Below are 15915 nucleotides of genomic sequence, written 5' to 3' on the forward strand. Positions count from 1 at the left end.
GCGATAGAATTAGTCACCATTTTTTGTTGGAAAGAGAAACTGTGTTGAAGCCTTTTTTCAGCCTGCTGTCTGCCAGTGCTTAGCAACAAGAGTGGCTCAGATAGTACTATGCCATTACATTAAACAGGCATAGAAAACTCGCTCAGTCTCGCTCTTTCTCTTGGATCCTGTTAGGAAAACATTTTGATGGTGCTAACGTCTCCTAGCGGTTTTCTTCTACACAACAAAAACAAATAGGAGCATATAAAATACAAAATCCAGAAACTTTTAGCCGTTTTATTGTAATAAATATTTGTGTATGTCTCTAGAACAGTGTAATGCATGGGTGATTAATCCCAGCCCGTTGCTGTTATCTTTGTTGTTAAGAGTTTAGAAGCATCCTCTGAATAATATGGTTCTTAGTGAGACTCCATCCTGCCTGTTTGAGAAATTCAATGATTAAAATAATTAAAATAAAGAACTAAAATTGACGGCATTTCGGCTGCTCGGTCAGCTCAATCTTCCCGTTGTTGTGAGTCATGGTTGTCCCACTGCGCCCTCTTGTTTCCAAACAGCAGTATTAATCTTCTCTTTCCTGCTTTAATATAAACAGTATTAACTTTCTGTTACCTCAAAAAACTATGATAAACATTTTTTTGCTGCTCGGTCAGCTTATCTTCCAGTTGTGGCTGATACATGCACTCCTGCAGCCTCTTGACTCCAAATGGCAGTTTTCAGCCTCTCTGACTTGCTCTCGCTCTGTCTCGGGGAAAAACAATCCTTACGGTACATTGGCTGAACTTTTTCTTTCTATCTTTACGGCTGAACGCCATTAATGCTGCAGCGTTTCCAGCTGTCTTTTCCAAGCTATGATTTCTCACCTATTTCTAGCTTAGACAACTGCATGTCGTGCAAGTCACACTTTTATTTATGTAGTTTTTCCCTCAAATGGGGCTTTATTCCCTTTTTAACTGTCGTCAAAAATGTAATTTCTGATTTAGAAATGAATAAAATACCAAAAACACATGAAATAAGAATTTGACTCTTTTATAAACTTATTTTCAAGCCCACCAATAGGCAATAACATTTTTCGGATAACTTGTAAAGAAAAAACGTCTTCTCTTATAAAATCTCTTATTGTGTATTAATATTAGATAGTTGGAAATGTGTATCCAGAGTGGAGTTATAGTCCTAATGTACAGGCTGAGCCACTGAGAGCAAGCTGATAGTTTAGTTTGTTTTACAGCAATCCCACCAGAGGAGCACAAGGGCGAGGCGGGACTCTATGGCTTGGAAAGTCCACCCTGTTTGTGTCCACGTAGCAAAAAGCTGTAAAGAAATTAGATTGGCTAACCTGACGTCCATACTGTGTGCTCTCTATCTGCTGGGTCTGGGTGGAGGTCGACCCGCACAGAAACGGCCCCTTCTCAAAAAAGCCAGTTCTTTTCACTCATTTCCTCACTTTTCCATGGCAACAGCAGACACTGCATACCAGAGGTGCACGTGGGTTGCAGCTTAAACAAGGGATCAGTCTTAGAGAGGCTGCAGCTGAGGATGGACTTAGACTCCTTCTATTTAGTTTCTTCCTCTCCATCCTTTGTCATTCAGCTCCTATATTTCGTGAATCCCCTGCACACCCACGGTCATAAAAACACAGCTTCGGTCACTCTTTATGTTTGGACTTATTTAAACACCTACATCTTTCAGTTACACTCGGCATCAAAGCCTTTTTTCCATCTTTATGGAATCACCGTTTCTTCACAGGTCCTTTAGGCTCCTCAGGCACAGGTGGCCCCCACACACATAGATTACACCAAACCCCTTGCAGATAATTGCAACATTCAAACTTTTTCAGCTGCTGTGTGCCTCCCTTCACCTCGTACAGGTGAAATGTGTAGGCATATGCGCTTGTCACTCAGTAACCCCAACTAACTGCAGAGCCAACCTCACGGAAATGATTCAGAGCCGTTCAGAAGCCGCTGGGGGGATAAAAACATTCAAATGAACAACATCATCAAATCGAGTTTCACCAGATTGGCATGCATCCATAATGAATGTTTAAAAAAAAAAGAAAAAGAAAGAAGAAGAATTGCCCTGGGAGCTGTTGATTCTCCACCAGTGTCTGACTGTAACAGGCTGCCCTGCACTCTCCGCCTCGCTGTGTTTACGCTTCATCTCCTCGCTGTCTTTAAAGACAACTTAGCAGGGGGAAACTAAGCTGGGCTTCGGAGTGCAGCGTGCACACAGCAATACACACAAACACGTAAACGCAAAGCAGAGCTGTAATCTTTCCACACACTTGTGCTATTTAAACTATTTTCTGTGTGCGTGTGTCAGTGTCGTCTGCAGCACATTATCGTCAGCGCGACCTCCTCCCGTCCTCCATCACAACAAACATTCCAACTGCAGGGGTCACGGCGACAACGGGGAGCCAATTACACACCAGTGTGTTTGATCAGAACAGACGGCTGATGCACTCGCACACAGAAACCAGGGTGCATGTGCACACGCCGAACATAATTTTGAATCCATTCGCCGTCCCTCATTCCGCGCTGAAATCATCTCTTTTCTGCAAATAACTAAAGTGGCGTCTCCCCGCTTTAATTTGCACGGCTGTCGACGTCCAAGAATGTTTATGTGTTTCATTTCTGCGTCTTTTTAGAGAAATAGTTTGAAATCTGCAGATCTGGGAAGAAAGAGGGTAAAGATGTTCGATGAGGAGTTGTAGTAGAGAGCCGGTGGGGAAAGATGCTTACCGACACGGTTGACAAGTGACACGGGACCCTTCTGTAGAGAGTCGCTGTGTGTGTGTTGCATAGTCCAGCCCCTGGGGTCCTGCGGGTGGTGGCCCCAGATTGTGGCTCTGCTGTCACATCCCTTTAAGGACCATCGCCTCGCCTGTCATACACACAGCGAGGCACACATGCGCGACGCTCGGCCTGCCACGTCCCTTGAAAGCCAGGAAGCTGAGATGTGGCAGCAGATTAATGTTGTATGGCCTAGCAGCACACATAGAGGCGCACTCGCTTTGACACAGCTGGAGCCTCGGCTTGACTCCTGTCAAACCTAAAGTCTCCTAAATATTTAGGAGGAGAAGCAGCACCGGCGGCGCTGGCTGGTAATTACATCGTAATAAGTTTATAGTTTGCACCACGAGCCAAACATAAATAGACTTATTGTACTACGATAAATTAGATTTGGTGAGATGTGGAATATGTTCTCAAAGTGACATAAAACGGGAACCAAAGCTCCTTCTCAGACTGATGCTGAATATGTCTAAAGCTTCAATGAATGTTTAATGTCTTGCATGAAGCTGCTTCAATAACCAAATGAGTTGGAGTTAGCTCCTCAGACGCATTTGATCAGAGATGGGATCTGACAGATTAATCCTCAATTATTTAAAAGTTGTTTATTTAGTTTTCTTTCTTTTTTTTTTATTAACCAACAGCAATGTTTTACTCAAGCAGTTCAGAAATAACACTTAGCACTACTCTGTGTTGGGAATGAAATCAGAGTTAATTTGGTTCATATCCAACTTGCTTGTTTCTTTGTTTATTGAAAGTATTGTTTACATAATGAATTAGTTGTTTTCTAATTGCTTTGCAGCTTTGGTCTAGCCTGACGTAGTCCTACTCAATTCTAGTCAGAATATGAGTCTGATACTGCACCATAGAGCTGTGATTATGGGGCGTGTTTCGAACGAACCAGGATAAAAAATGCCTCTGCACTCAATTGGATAGACCTACAACCAATAAGAGCAACGGAGTGCGTGACGTATGTTAAGCAACGCATAGTTGTTGTCAATAAAAATCAAAGCGTGCAGTTGCACGCCTAGAATAAGAAGATGAGCCTTGATCGCGTTTCTCTGTTCCCCTTTTAAAATGAATTTGCGGTCGATATCTTCTAGAACAGACCTAATAGCAGAATCTGCACACCTCAACTCTTCAGCGGCAGCCATTGTTGTTGTCACCCAAGCGCGCATTGGTGATGTGGTTGATTAAGTTACTGTTGATCATCTGTCCATCATCGTATAAAGCCCGTCCTGATAATTTGATTGGCTCGCCAGAGAGTGGGCGAGTTTACTCACGCTACTATGGAGCAATGCCAGACCGAACTTCCCGACCTCAAACGTTGTGGGCGGGACTAAGTTCGGAATGGCACCCAGGCTAGCTTTGGTCATTTTAAGTTCAGGCTTTTCAACCATTACTACTAATTTTATCACAAATAATATCTGAGCATGAAGAGTTTCCTGATGGTTTGTCATTTTCTTTAAGCTAGATTTAAAAAAAATTACATTTCGAAGGTTGATTGTAGATTACAGCTGGCTAAACTAGACTTACAATTGAAATTTATTTACCAGTTCATAACAGAAAACATTCCAATCTATTTATTTATTAGACATAAACAGAACAGGATATTTTGGGAAATAGAATTTATTTTTAGATAACTTTTATTCAACCAACACTTGTGTTTCTGATAGAAAATTGCAGGCATCTCAAAATATGAGAAAATAATCTAAAAGTATCAGCTATGAAGAAAGAGACTCAACTTTTATTTACATTATATCAGTGAAAAGTTACTTCTTAAGCTGCTTAATAATAAATGGAAAGCTGTTTTTTTTTTACCATTCTTATGATGTCTGACCATTTTTTTTTATTTTTCCACTTCTTTGATGAGCTGTTGTAGAGTTTAAAGGCCTCGCTGCCATCACCTTAATCCTTAACCCCTCCTCACAGATGAAATTGAGGCACTTTAAGAAATATACAATGTTAACAACAATATTTCAAAGGGTGATAAAACAAAAAAAGGAAAAATTTGTCCTGATGTTGAATTATTTCCATTATCATCCTAATAATGTTTCCAAATGACCAGCTCTGTTTCTAAGCTAACATCTGTTATATGAAATAAACATTAGTCACCAACACATTCGTTTTCATCCATCCATCCATTATCTGACACGCTTGTCCCGAGTAGGGTAGCGAGGGGTGCTGGTGCCTATCTCCAGCAGTCAATGGGCGCGAGGCGGGGTACACCCTGGACAGGTCGCCAGTCCATCGCAGGGCAACACACAGAGAAAAACAACCACACACTCAGACCTAAGGACAATTTAGAGAAGCCAATTAAACTAACAGTCATGTTTTTGGACTGTGGGAGGAAGTCGGAGTACCCGGAGAGAACCCACGCATGCTCAGGGAGAACATGCAAACTCCATGCAGAAAGACCCTGGGCCGGGAATCGAACCCAGAACCTTCTTGTTTGCAATAAACTCAGAACCAGATCATTTTATTAATTAGCAATGACTCCACATAAAAATCCATTTTGCCTTTTTAAGAGTAAAAATATTTCAGTAAAAGCCTAAAATAATTTTAATTATTGTTATCTCTAAGGCCACGTGTTGCCTTTTTTATCGGACCTTAAACCCCAGCTTTATAATACTTGTCATTTTCTGCTTCTCTTATGTCCTAATATAGACCGACTCATTTATTAACGGCGTTTATCACACCTTTGCAAGGCTTTCTTGTTTTCTAAGTCCTGATCCCTTATCTGTAGGTGTTACTTGCATGTTATAGAGACGCAGCTTTTGAGTTAATAAACATCAGCTGAGGATTTTGAAAGGTTTGGCAGAGTTTATAAATGCAGCTGAAAATAGGGATGTGAAGTAAGCTTTAAGGTTCACCGGCCAGCATTAGCTATGCTATGAGCCAGAGCCAAATGCAGCAGGCGATTGGGAGGGTTACCCAAACTTGGTGCTGAACTTTCCAGCTCTAAATGGTTCACAGTTAAAGCTTAGCGAATTCTTCCTGAGTCTAATTGGCTCAGGAAGAAGTTGATACTGAAATAAAACATTAGAATCCCCACAAAAATTCCACTTTTTAATATTTTACATCCAGACTCCTAGTTTCGGTTTCTTTTTATGTCATGGATGTGCCATTTTATTGTGTCTGGTTTTGGAGATTTTAACGCGGCTGTGTTGCTAGCCGGGCCCTTCGCTAAAAATACTTATTGCTGAGCTTAAAGGTTTCAAACCAAGTTGTTCGGAGGCTCTGTGTGTTTGCCAGAGTTATGAACAATATTTCGATGCATTATAGTCGTGTGGGATGACAGCCGTCATTGTATGTACCACTCAAGCCCTCCAGCGTTACCATGGAAACCAGGGTATTTATGGCTTGTGAAGAAGTTGCGACATTAATTGAAAAAGGCATGAGAACTTAATGCTGAAATTGCTACTCCAAATGATTTTTCCCTCATCCATGCTGATGAAGGCTCTTTGAATTCAATGTGATGTTCTAGTTGTTTCAACCTTTTAGTAAACTATTTGTTTTAACAGCTTATGATGCAAAGTCATTACTTGAGCAGATTCTGAGCGGAGATGTTCTGTTTTTAGCCCCCAGTGTGCAGCAGAAAGCGATGACACGTATTAGAGCAGTCTATCGGTGTTCAGCCACTCGCACTAGCTCATCACCCTTAACGGCGAGCACATCGCCTGGTTTCCCCTCGATCTGCTCCCTTCTCCGGGCCCCGCTCGCCCCCTACCCCCGGCTGCCCCCCTCGTAAATGAATCATCACGTTGCCCAGCAGAGCAGAAATGTTCCTTAATTGCGTCGGCATCACCTGATCCGTCTCTCACGCGCACACGCACCTAACACACGCAGCGTTAATAGGTGTTTGGGGAGGGGGGGGGGCAGGTCGCGTGTCTCGCTGCCACGCGTCCTGTCAGTGCGGCTCAGCGTTAAAAGGACTCAGGAGTCCGTGTCCTCTCTCATCCCGCATTGTTTTCCCTCCTCCTCTCCCATGTTCTCCTGGTGTAATGATTCGGATCAGATGCTGCTGTGTGCAATGAGGATTTTTCTCCCCCACCCCACCCCTCACCCCATGCCCGTCTCTCACACTGGCCCTCTGGCTGACAGGCATCTCGTTAGTGTGGTATGTCTGTCAGTGAGGCCTGAGATTGAGCTGTGCCCCCGCATATCCCCGACTTCTCTCAGACGCGCTCATGAGTAGGCTAAGTTGTCCGCAGCGGCGTGAACAAGTCAGACTTTCAGGCCTCAGTAATGATCCGATGTTTAACGGAAATGTTATTTTCGTCCAAAGAATCACATTTTGTCTAACATTGTCCTGTCCCCCCCTCCTGTTTTCTGTCAGGTGGAAATCAAGATGAAGAAGACGGATGCCATCAGATGGGAGAAGCTGGAGGGAGAAGGACAAGAGTCCAACATCAAACACTTCGATCCGAGTCAGTCCTCAGCTTTGCCATTTAAACTCCATCTTTATTTTTTTTTTGCTCCCCTCTAATCTCCTATCTATATCTGCTCCCCTGCCTCTGCTGCCGTCAGGCTGTCTCCCTGTCTTCCTGCTAAACCACTTCTTGTTTCTTTCTCTCAGCGAAGATCAATATAAGCTGCTGTTTGTCTGTTCTTCACTAAAATGAGAGTGGGCAGTCCAGCCCTGCTGGAGTCTTTCATTAGTGTGACGGTGAGGGAAAGGTATGGCAGCAACATACAGCTCGGCATCGTAGCCCACGCGCTCCTGAAACCGACCCGATTAAATACTTATGTAGTTGTGTTTGCTTGGAAGGCAAAGTCATAAAGGGGGGAGCCAAACTATTTTTCCACGGCCCAGTTTTCTGTTTATTAGGGACTGCCTTTAACTTTAGGTTTGTGATACATTGGAACATATTGGACTTTTTTTATTTTGTGGCACATTCCAATATGTCCACACTTGGCCCGAATCTGTCTGCTGCTGTATTTCTATAAATCTCCATCTGGATTACACGCCCTGCTCTCCGTCCTCATGTGTTGTTTGGATTATAGAGGATGTTTTACATTCAGGGAGAAAAACGGGAATCAAACCTCAGTGTGATTGTTTACCAAGCGACTTTGATGAGAAAAGGGAGATTTATTCAGCCTTGCATGTCTCGTTTCTCCTATGCAATAGACCGACACACAGCAATGCATAATTGAGAGGTGGGCAGGAAATGATCCCTGTTTTTTTTTTTTTGTTTGTTTGTTACATTTCCAATAGGGCTAAAACAATCTGATTAATCATGATTAAAGCCCTGTCACACCTTGACGATTTAGACCAGCGCAGGTCTGACGCACAAAAAATCTGGCTAAAATGCTGGCATACGTTGGATAAGTTATGGATATATTTTGTAAAAGTTATGAGTATGCAGCAGCGCGCTGGCAGACGTCAACATACGGCGAGTACGTCAGCATATGCTCATATGTTGGACATAAGTTACAGGTAGGTTATTTGTAGGGGTGAAGTCTATTATGTCTTGTATAGTATAACACCTGTTGCACAATACTTGCACACTGTTGCACTTTTATCCACAACTTTCTTTCCGCCGGCATCATAGGTCACTCTAAATGGAAAGTGGTCCCATACAGCAGACCTATAAAGTGCTGCTGGCGCGTCGTCCAACGCCTGTTCTTTTCCACTCGCCATACCCACACAATTCTCCACGACAACTGATTTTTTTCTGCTACACCCGGCTAAGCTGCTTCGCTTCTTCTTCTTGTTTACTACTGGTGGTTGGCTTTGGTCGCAGTACCGCCACCTTCTGCTCTGGAGTGTAAACGCTTCGCCTATGAGAAAAAGGAGCAGCGCATGAACCGAACGCACGCGAATCAAACAGAGACAGTTGAACCGAACGGTTCGGACGGTTTTCATAAACCGTTCCATCCCTAGTTATTTGATCGTTGACATACCTTAAATGTAATTTACTCACAAGTCGGTTTGTCCAGCTTATCCAAATTCTAGGAGTAACTTGTGCATAACTTATGCGTAACTTATCTAGAACTTATCTCCAATGCATATCAAGACGACCGCTGAACATTTTTCCAACATACAGCTACTGTATAATCGCAATTTTGCAGTGTTTTGGTTTGAAAGGGGGTTTGCAGGAGAAAACCGTCAGTTCTCCCGACTTCATCCCCATCATAGGGTGAGTGAGAACGTGAATGTGCTGGATCCTCTCTGCGTTCACGCCAACGGCCAACAATCAACCTAGCAGACATGACGCTGAATCTGCTGCGACTCCAAACTCTTCTTTTTTTTTTTTTTGGTGGGCAGTAAACAGCAGTTAGGTTAACAGCCCGATAAAATGCGTCTTTTAATGCAGACCAGGCGCCTCCATGTGCATTGCTGCCTCCCTTAGGACACTGGCTTGACATTTCATTGGTATTACGCTGCCGTACGTTATGCTTAAGTTAAGCTGTCGTTGGACTTAAGTTCTGGACTTGTCATGAATACTCTATCTATATGCCTAAAATTGAAAGAAAACATTGAAAGTTCAGTGTATGCTAGCATTTTAGAAGATTCTGGGATGTCAGGCATGCACTGGTTAAATCGGTAAGGTGTGACAGGGCCCTAAAGGATTATTGATATAATCGTCAACCAATTTAGTAATCAATTAATCATTAACTGGAGTATAGAGACTGTAAAAGATGCCTTGAGCTGACAGACCAACCCAGTTAGAGCAGTAATTATACCAAAATTAAAAAAAAAATTATATTTAAACATTTTGTATTTAAGATTAAGAATAAATTTAGTCTTCCATCTAAATGCTCTATCCAGAACTCCTCAAGTGGAAAAGTTTTGTCTCACCTGGTTTAAAAGCTGTAAAAGTCTTTCTTTAATTAACTTTTTGCTACCTGATTATAAACCGACCAATCCTAAAAAAATCTACATATTAATAGTTTAGCAAAACATTTTATTTGCAGCCTTAATTTCTTACTGATTTAGCTTGTTTTTTTTTTGTTTTGTTTTTTTTAACTCTTTATTTAACATTTTTCATTACAATAAAACATACAACACACACAGAACTTGGGGCACTGATACTTAGATAAGTAGAAAGACAGAAACAAAATAATACATTACAAGATGATACACCTAGTTATGCTTCCTTGCTCTTGTACGTCAGCCATTTAGACCAGCGTTTGTTGTATGAATGTCGTTTCATACGTAAAAGATATGTCAGTTTTTCCATAGAGTGAATCTCCTCCACGACATCTCGCCAGTGGTCCAACTGGGGTGGGAGTTTCTTTAGCCAAGACCGTGTAATTGCTTTTTTGCTTGCAATTGACAGAACTTTAAAAAGGTACTGATCTTCTTTTTGAAACACTTTTCCAGACATCAATCCCAGTAGAAAAATTCTAGGGTCATTGGGGATGGCATACCCCAAAATTGTCCCAGTTGTCTGACAGATTCCATCCCAGTAAGTTGCCAACTTTAGGCAGGACCAAAATACATGAGAGTGATTGGCGTTCTGATGACCACACTGTCTCCAACATTGCTGTTCTTCTCCTCTATATCTACTAGTAATTTGAGGTGTAATAAAGTATCTGATTAAGCACTTCCATCCAAATTCCTTCCATCTTTTGGAACTAGTAGATGTCTGTTGTGTCACACACATTGAAAGCCAATCATCCTCTGTAATTATAACTCCCAATTCTCTTTACCATTTAGACTTAATGTTTAAGGTGTTATTTCCATTATGTTCCTGCAACCCTTTATATAGTTTGGAAACAGTTTTACAAGGGAGGTGAGTATAAGCTTTCGTAAAAATGTTCACAATAGTATTACCTTCTGGAGGAACACCTTTTTTTATTTTCGTATTGTAAAAATGCCTTACCTGGAAATATTTAAATAAATCTCTGTTCTCAAGATTATACTCCCTTTTCAGATGCTCAAATGTTTTGAAGGTGTTACCTTCTGATTTAGCTTGTTTTTAGGCTAACCCTCCATTGTAAAACACATCAGCAGCATCATAGTGTGGAGATGCTTTTCATCAACATTGGAGAAGTGACCAAGATGCTCAGGCTGAATAAAAACTGTAGCTGTGGCCTCCACAAGTCCGTCCTCTCTGAAAACTTGGCAAAAATAGGCACAAAAAAGTGGTGGCAGTATCATGCTGCGGGAATGTCATCAGTAGAGACATGAACGTGGGTCTGAGTGTTGCCAAAAATTCTAAACTGGGGCAGAGGTTCAGAGGGGCCTAGTCAAAGTCCTGACCTAGCCTCGTGAGACCATCCTGATCTCGCGAGCTTTCAAGGTTTCACTCGCCAATCAGTCTGGAGACTCTCCGTTAAAGAAAATTTGGAGCCGTTCACCAAACGAACGTCCAATCAGCGTTGACTTTGAGGCAGTTTGAGGTGTGACGCAACGAGAAGCGCGACAGTTCAGTCTAAAGAACATGGCGGCTTCAGCCGATGAAACTAGCGTTAGCGTGGCTATCGAGCAAGTTTTATCGGAATTACAGAGTATTTCTTCACTGAAAGAAGAGCAAAACACTGCTCTGGAGGCTTTTCTCAGAGGAAAAGATGTTTTTGCTCTTCCCCCGACTGGTCTCGGCAAGAGTAGCCTGGCTTGTGGTTGTGTTTTCGTCGTCGCTCTGTTAGTACGTCATATGCTTCGTTGATCTGATTGGTTTTTTTGGCCCGTCTATCACCAACATAGGCTAACCAGTATTTTCGCCCCTTCCCAAAATTACTTCAACGGAAGGTTTCCAGATGGATATGCGGAGCAAATCCATCTGGCGGAGTCAGGTTAGTCCTGACCTACTTCATGAGCAGAATCTGGCAGAGATCCTGAAAATGAGTGACCATAGATGCTCTCAGTCTGATAGGGAGATTTTGAAATTCAGATATAAGCCTGAAGATGTGCACCTGGGAGGTGGAATACAAATGGAAGACACTTTGTCATTAATTTTAGACTAAGTGTAATTTTAATAGTCTCTTCTTAATGTATTTTGTTTTTGTCAGGTTCACATAGAAGCCTGGTAAAACACAGTTTTCTAGTTCGTACAGTAGAAAGATCAAATAATGTGAATACCTCCAAAGCTTGCTGTAGGAGGATTTTCCCTCTTCTGTCCTGTATCCTTTTCCTTACCATTTCTGCTCTGAAATTAACAGAACGAAGTTCCCAAAACCTTTTTTTTTCTCCTCCCTTCAGATCAGTACCCCACATCTTCCCACTACACCCGAAAGTGGGACAAGATGGTGCTGGACATAAGCGAGGAGGAGAAGAACGAGAAGCTGGAGGGAGACGCGGCGCTCAACAAGCTCTTCCAGCAGATCTACTCAGACGGCTCAGACGAGGTCAAACGAGCCATGAACAAATCTTTTGTGAGTATTCGCCTTGTGATGACGTGTGACTTCCAGGCTCATGTTCACACTCGTTTGCTCACTGCGATCAGCTAAGACTCAGTGTTAGCACTGCAGCAGGATGCTCATTTTTCTTTTATAAGTTTGGAACAAAGGAAGTGCATCATCATTTTTATGCATGTCTCCTCTGTCTTTAGTCAAGAAAGACTGAAGACAGAGGAGACATGCACAAAAAGTAAAATACTTTTATTTTTAAAATACTTTTAAAAAAGTGTTTTAAAAGGCAGGATGAGCTTGGCAGGTTTCTAAATTGGAGAAGTGTGGTAGAGAGAATTGGACAAAGGGCTCTAAATGTCTGCTTCCCTCTTCAGCTTATAGAGGGACATCAGCTGTGAAGAGCTTCGTTCATGTATTTAAATAATTTTAGGTCAAAAATCCCATGTAAAAGTTTATACTCACAACTAAAATGTGATGATCTACTGCTTTATTCCATTTAGGTAATTGGTCTCATTGCGTTTTCTAGATGATTTAGCAAATCTAGACAAGCCGTTTGGCTCTGGATGGAACTAAAGGTTAAATCATTTCACCACCTAAGGAACGACTGCAGTGAAACCTGGACTGCTTTCATCATTAGGGCGCCAAGGTTCTGGACCCAACAGTCAACAAGTGTTGTATACCTCAATAAGCAGTTGCTATACCGACGGCCTTTACTGCAGGGACGTATTCAGCTCACTTTAAAAGAAGAAAATTAAAAGTCACGGTCAGGGCTTAACAACAACAGGCGTTGGGATTTTTTTTCCTGATCATCATATCCACCTCCTTCGGTCAGACCGATTTCTAACCTGCTCTGTTTTTGAGTGCACAAGTTGAAAAACTGGCAAAACAAATCTGTGGTTTCCCAAAATTTCCAATTGTTTTTATTTTATCGTTACCTTGAAAAGATGTATTGGCTGGCCTTTTTCCACCACATTTGATCAGGGTATTTGCTGCACATGTTCAGAAAGGTCCAAACAGACGGCAGCAAACCATTTTAAAACAAACGATGAGAAGAGCAGCGTTGCGAACTTTGCACTTTTATCGCTATATTTAGCAACTTTTCAGACCCCTCTAGCTCTTTTATTTCAAAAAAGTGCCTAGTGCCAGATATAGTGACTTTTTTCTGTTACTGGAGACTTTGGCGACAACATATAAAAGCACCGAACTCTGCTCTCCAGAGCAAGTAGATTGGTAACCCTCTCCCCTATCTTGTCTGCTGTCATGATTAATTCAGCTATTATTTCATCCAAATGAAAAATGGAGAACAGATAACAAGATTGTGGCTTGTCTACAGTGAAAAGAAGGACTGGGTTATTTACTTTTTGGAAACACAGGAAGGAGCAATCGTGACAAAATGTAGAACAAATAACGTCTCTTATTAAAATTTCTGTATCTGTATAATAGGTATGTTTTATGTTTTGTCTTCTCAAATTCAGAGGGCCCCCTGCCTGTCTTTGCCGAGGGCCCCAAATTTCCTAAATCCGCCCCTGCCCCCAGCTACACAAAGTTTTTTGCTGTAAAGCAGATTTTGGGGTTGATGTTCATACCTACCATGATGAAAACAGAAAGATCTGATGCTGGTGCTTTCTTAGCAGCTGGGTTTAAGTTCAGCTAATGTGATTAGATGATCAATCTTCATGTGGTTTAACCTGAGATGGAATAAAAATGTCTTCCTGTTGCTCACTGTTCAAGCCCAGACATTTGATTGCTTTGAGTGAGTACTGGACTGAATCTTTTACCCACTTATAATTCTGGACTGAATACCTTTTGGTGACATGAATACTTATTAAGAGGCCAAAACAGCAGCAATATGATAATTCTAACACGTTCTTATTCAACAAGAAACTAAATGAAAAGGATGCTAAGAGCTGCAGTGATCAAGGCTAACCCTTTCACCTTTTTATAACCATTCCCCTGTAATTTTATTTCCCTTCTTCCATTGTATAAAACATGTGCTCAGACAGATCAGGACTCGTCCTCCAGAGTACTATGTTCCCTTTATTGTGTGCAGTGAGTTGAGAGAGTCCTTGTACAGCCGAGCTTTAAGTCCTCTATAAAATCTCAACAGACACAAGTATCTTGAGCTCACCCACAAAACAACACGCAGTTTTTCTTTTCTTCAACTCTGCATCAGAAAAGCAGAAAGCTTTTAACAATTTGAAGGAATTCGGGAGCTCCAAACACTCTTCTGCAGAAAAAAAAAACCCTTCTAGTCCTTTAAAATAAACCAAAGAATGTCAGTCTCTGCACATTTTGTGGAGAGCTGACCTTTAGATGGAGGCAGCTTTGGTCTTTTCACTCCGTAATAATCTAAACGATGCTGATGCGAGCTGCAGATTGACTGTCGCGAGATGTGCATTAATGACACAGAGCCGGGCTAATTTGGATTCTGAACCCATTTCTGTTTTTAAAAGAGGGGCTTTTTTGTTGGCTGTGGGAGATGCTCACCCCCTGAACTGACAGCAACCAAAAGCCTCTTAAAAAAAAACATCTATCTGCACTTATCCACAGGCATCGATTTGTCACCGCTACGTTGAAGGAATCACTAGCAGAGAGGAGCTGAGTGCAAAGTTTATGTGACCCAAAGTTTAAACGATGAAAAAAAAAAAAAAAATGAGAGTGAAAACTCACACAGAGCTTCCATGATTAAAGAAGCAAATCTGTGATCTCATTTAGAAGGACTGCAGGTGAGAGGGGGAAATCTGCACGAGTTCCAGTGATGGAGTATTTAACTTTATTTGCTGTCGTTCTCAGCAGAATTAACCTGAGGCTGTTTTAACATTCATGCCTAGCAGGTGTCTGCTCAAAAACATCCACCGGCACCAGACCTTGACAGAGTAAGCATCGGTTTACATGGACGGGAACATCAGCGTTGATGCTTGATGACACGACAGGAAGGGGAAGGCAAGCGTTTATAAACATGAGGCAGAGGGAAAACGTTTAAGCTGATAGATGTTGTGAAAGTCCTGGTGAATTAAAGCATCTCCGCGCTGAAGGAATGAAAAGATTATCGCGTTTTAATGACTGCAGAGATAACATTTCCAGTTAGTATGTGCCACCCGTCTTCATGTTGTGAAATCAAACTAGCATTAGAACTGTATGTGATGACTATAATATTTTATTGATTGTCCATGATGTGCAGCTCTACATTTTGAATTCATGTTTGCAAGGAAGACTTTCCGTCTTTTTGCCCCCTGGTCCTTATCTCAAATATGTAAAGCTAGCAATTAATATTCATCTCTTATTAACTGATATTAATAAGGCTTATATTGTGATAAATTTTTTCAGCTGCAGGTTTAGACTGATGTGCAGTAGATGAGCAGTCTGTTTAAACCCCTGTCACAGCATCCAAGCTCAAACTAAACTGTGCAGCCAAACCATTTTGTTTTCTTCTGTAGTTTATCTGCAGACTTGCTTAGTTTCAGTTCAGTTTAGTTCTTAATTAGAGTTACTTTTAGGAGTTAATTCAATCATAGATGACTGTTATTCAGCTAAATAACCAGAGTTCTTTAGTTTAAGTCAAGAATACATTTTTAGTTTTTGTTTAGGATCTTCTGGTGAAAAATAGGATTGTTGGTCATTTTAATTATGTCAATTGTCAAAGTCCCGCTCCAGCTGTAAAATAATAGCCTGGGTGCCATTCCGAACTTAGTCCCGCCCACAACGTTTGAGTTCGGGAAGTTCAGTCTGGCATTGCTCAATATTAGCGCGAGTATGCTGGCACAAAATCTGGCGGGCCATTAAAATTGTCAGGGCGGGCTTTATACGATGATGGACAGATGATCAACAGTAA

General features: G+C 41.7%; 1 protein-coding gene across 4 annotated transcripts in view; it reads left to right on the forward strand.

Moving 5' to 3' along the window:
- Positions 1–15915, forward strand: part of sugt1 (SGT1 homolog, MIS12 kinetochore complex assembly cochaperone) — a 55066-nt gene that overhangs the window by 34356 nt on the left and 4795 nt on the right. For all 4 annotated transcript variants that reach the window (XM_015378047.1, XM_015378048.1, XM_015378050.1 and 1 more), the window contains exons 11-12: positions 7123–7213; positions 11935–12107. In XM_015378047.1, the coding sequence (XP_015233533.1) occupies positions 7123–7213; positions 11935–12107 (264 nt within the window). The remainder of the gene's footprint in view (positions 1–7122; positions 7214–11934; positions 12108–15915) is intronic.

The sequence above is a fragment of the Cyprinodon variegatus genome, unplaced genomic scaffold (genome assembly GCF_000732505.1).
Source record: "Cyprinodon variegatus isolate N-32 unplaced genomic scaffold, C_variegatus-1.0 Scaffold163, whole genome shotgun sequence".
Taxonomy (NCBI): domain Eukaryota; kingdom Metazoa; phylum Chordata; class Actinopteri; order Cyprinodontiformes; family Cyprinodontidae; genus Cyprinodon; species Cyprinodon variegatus.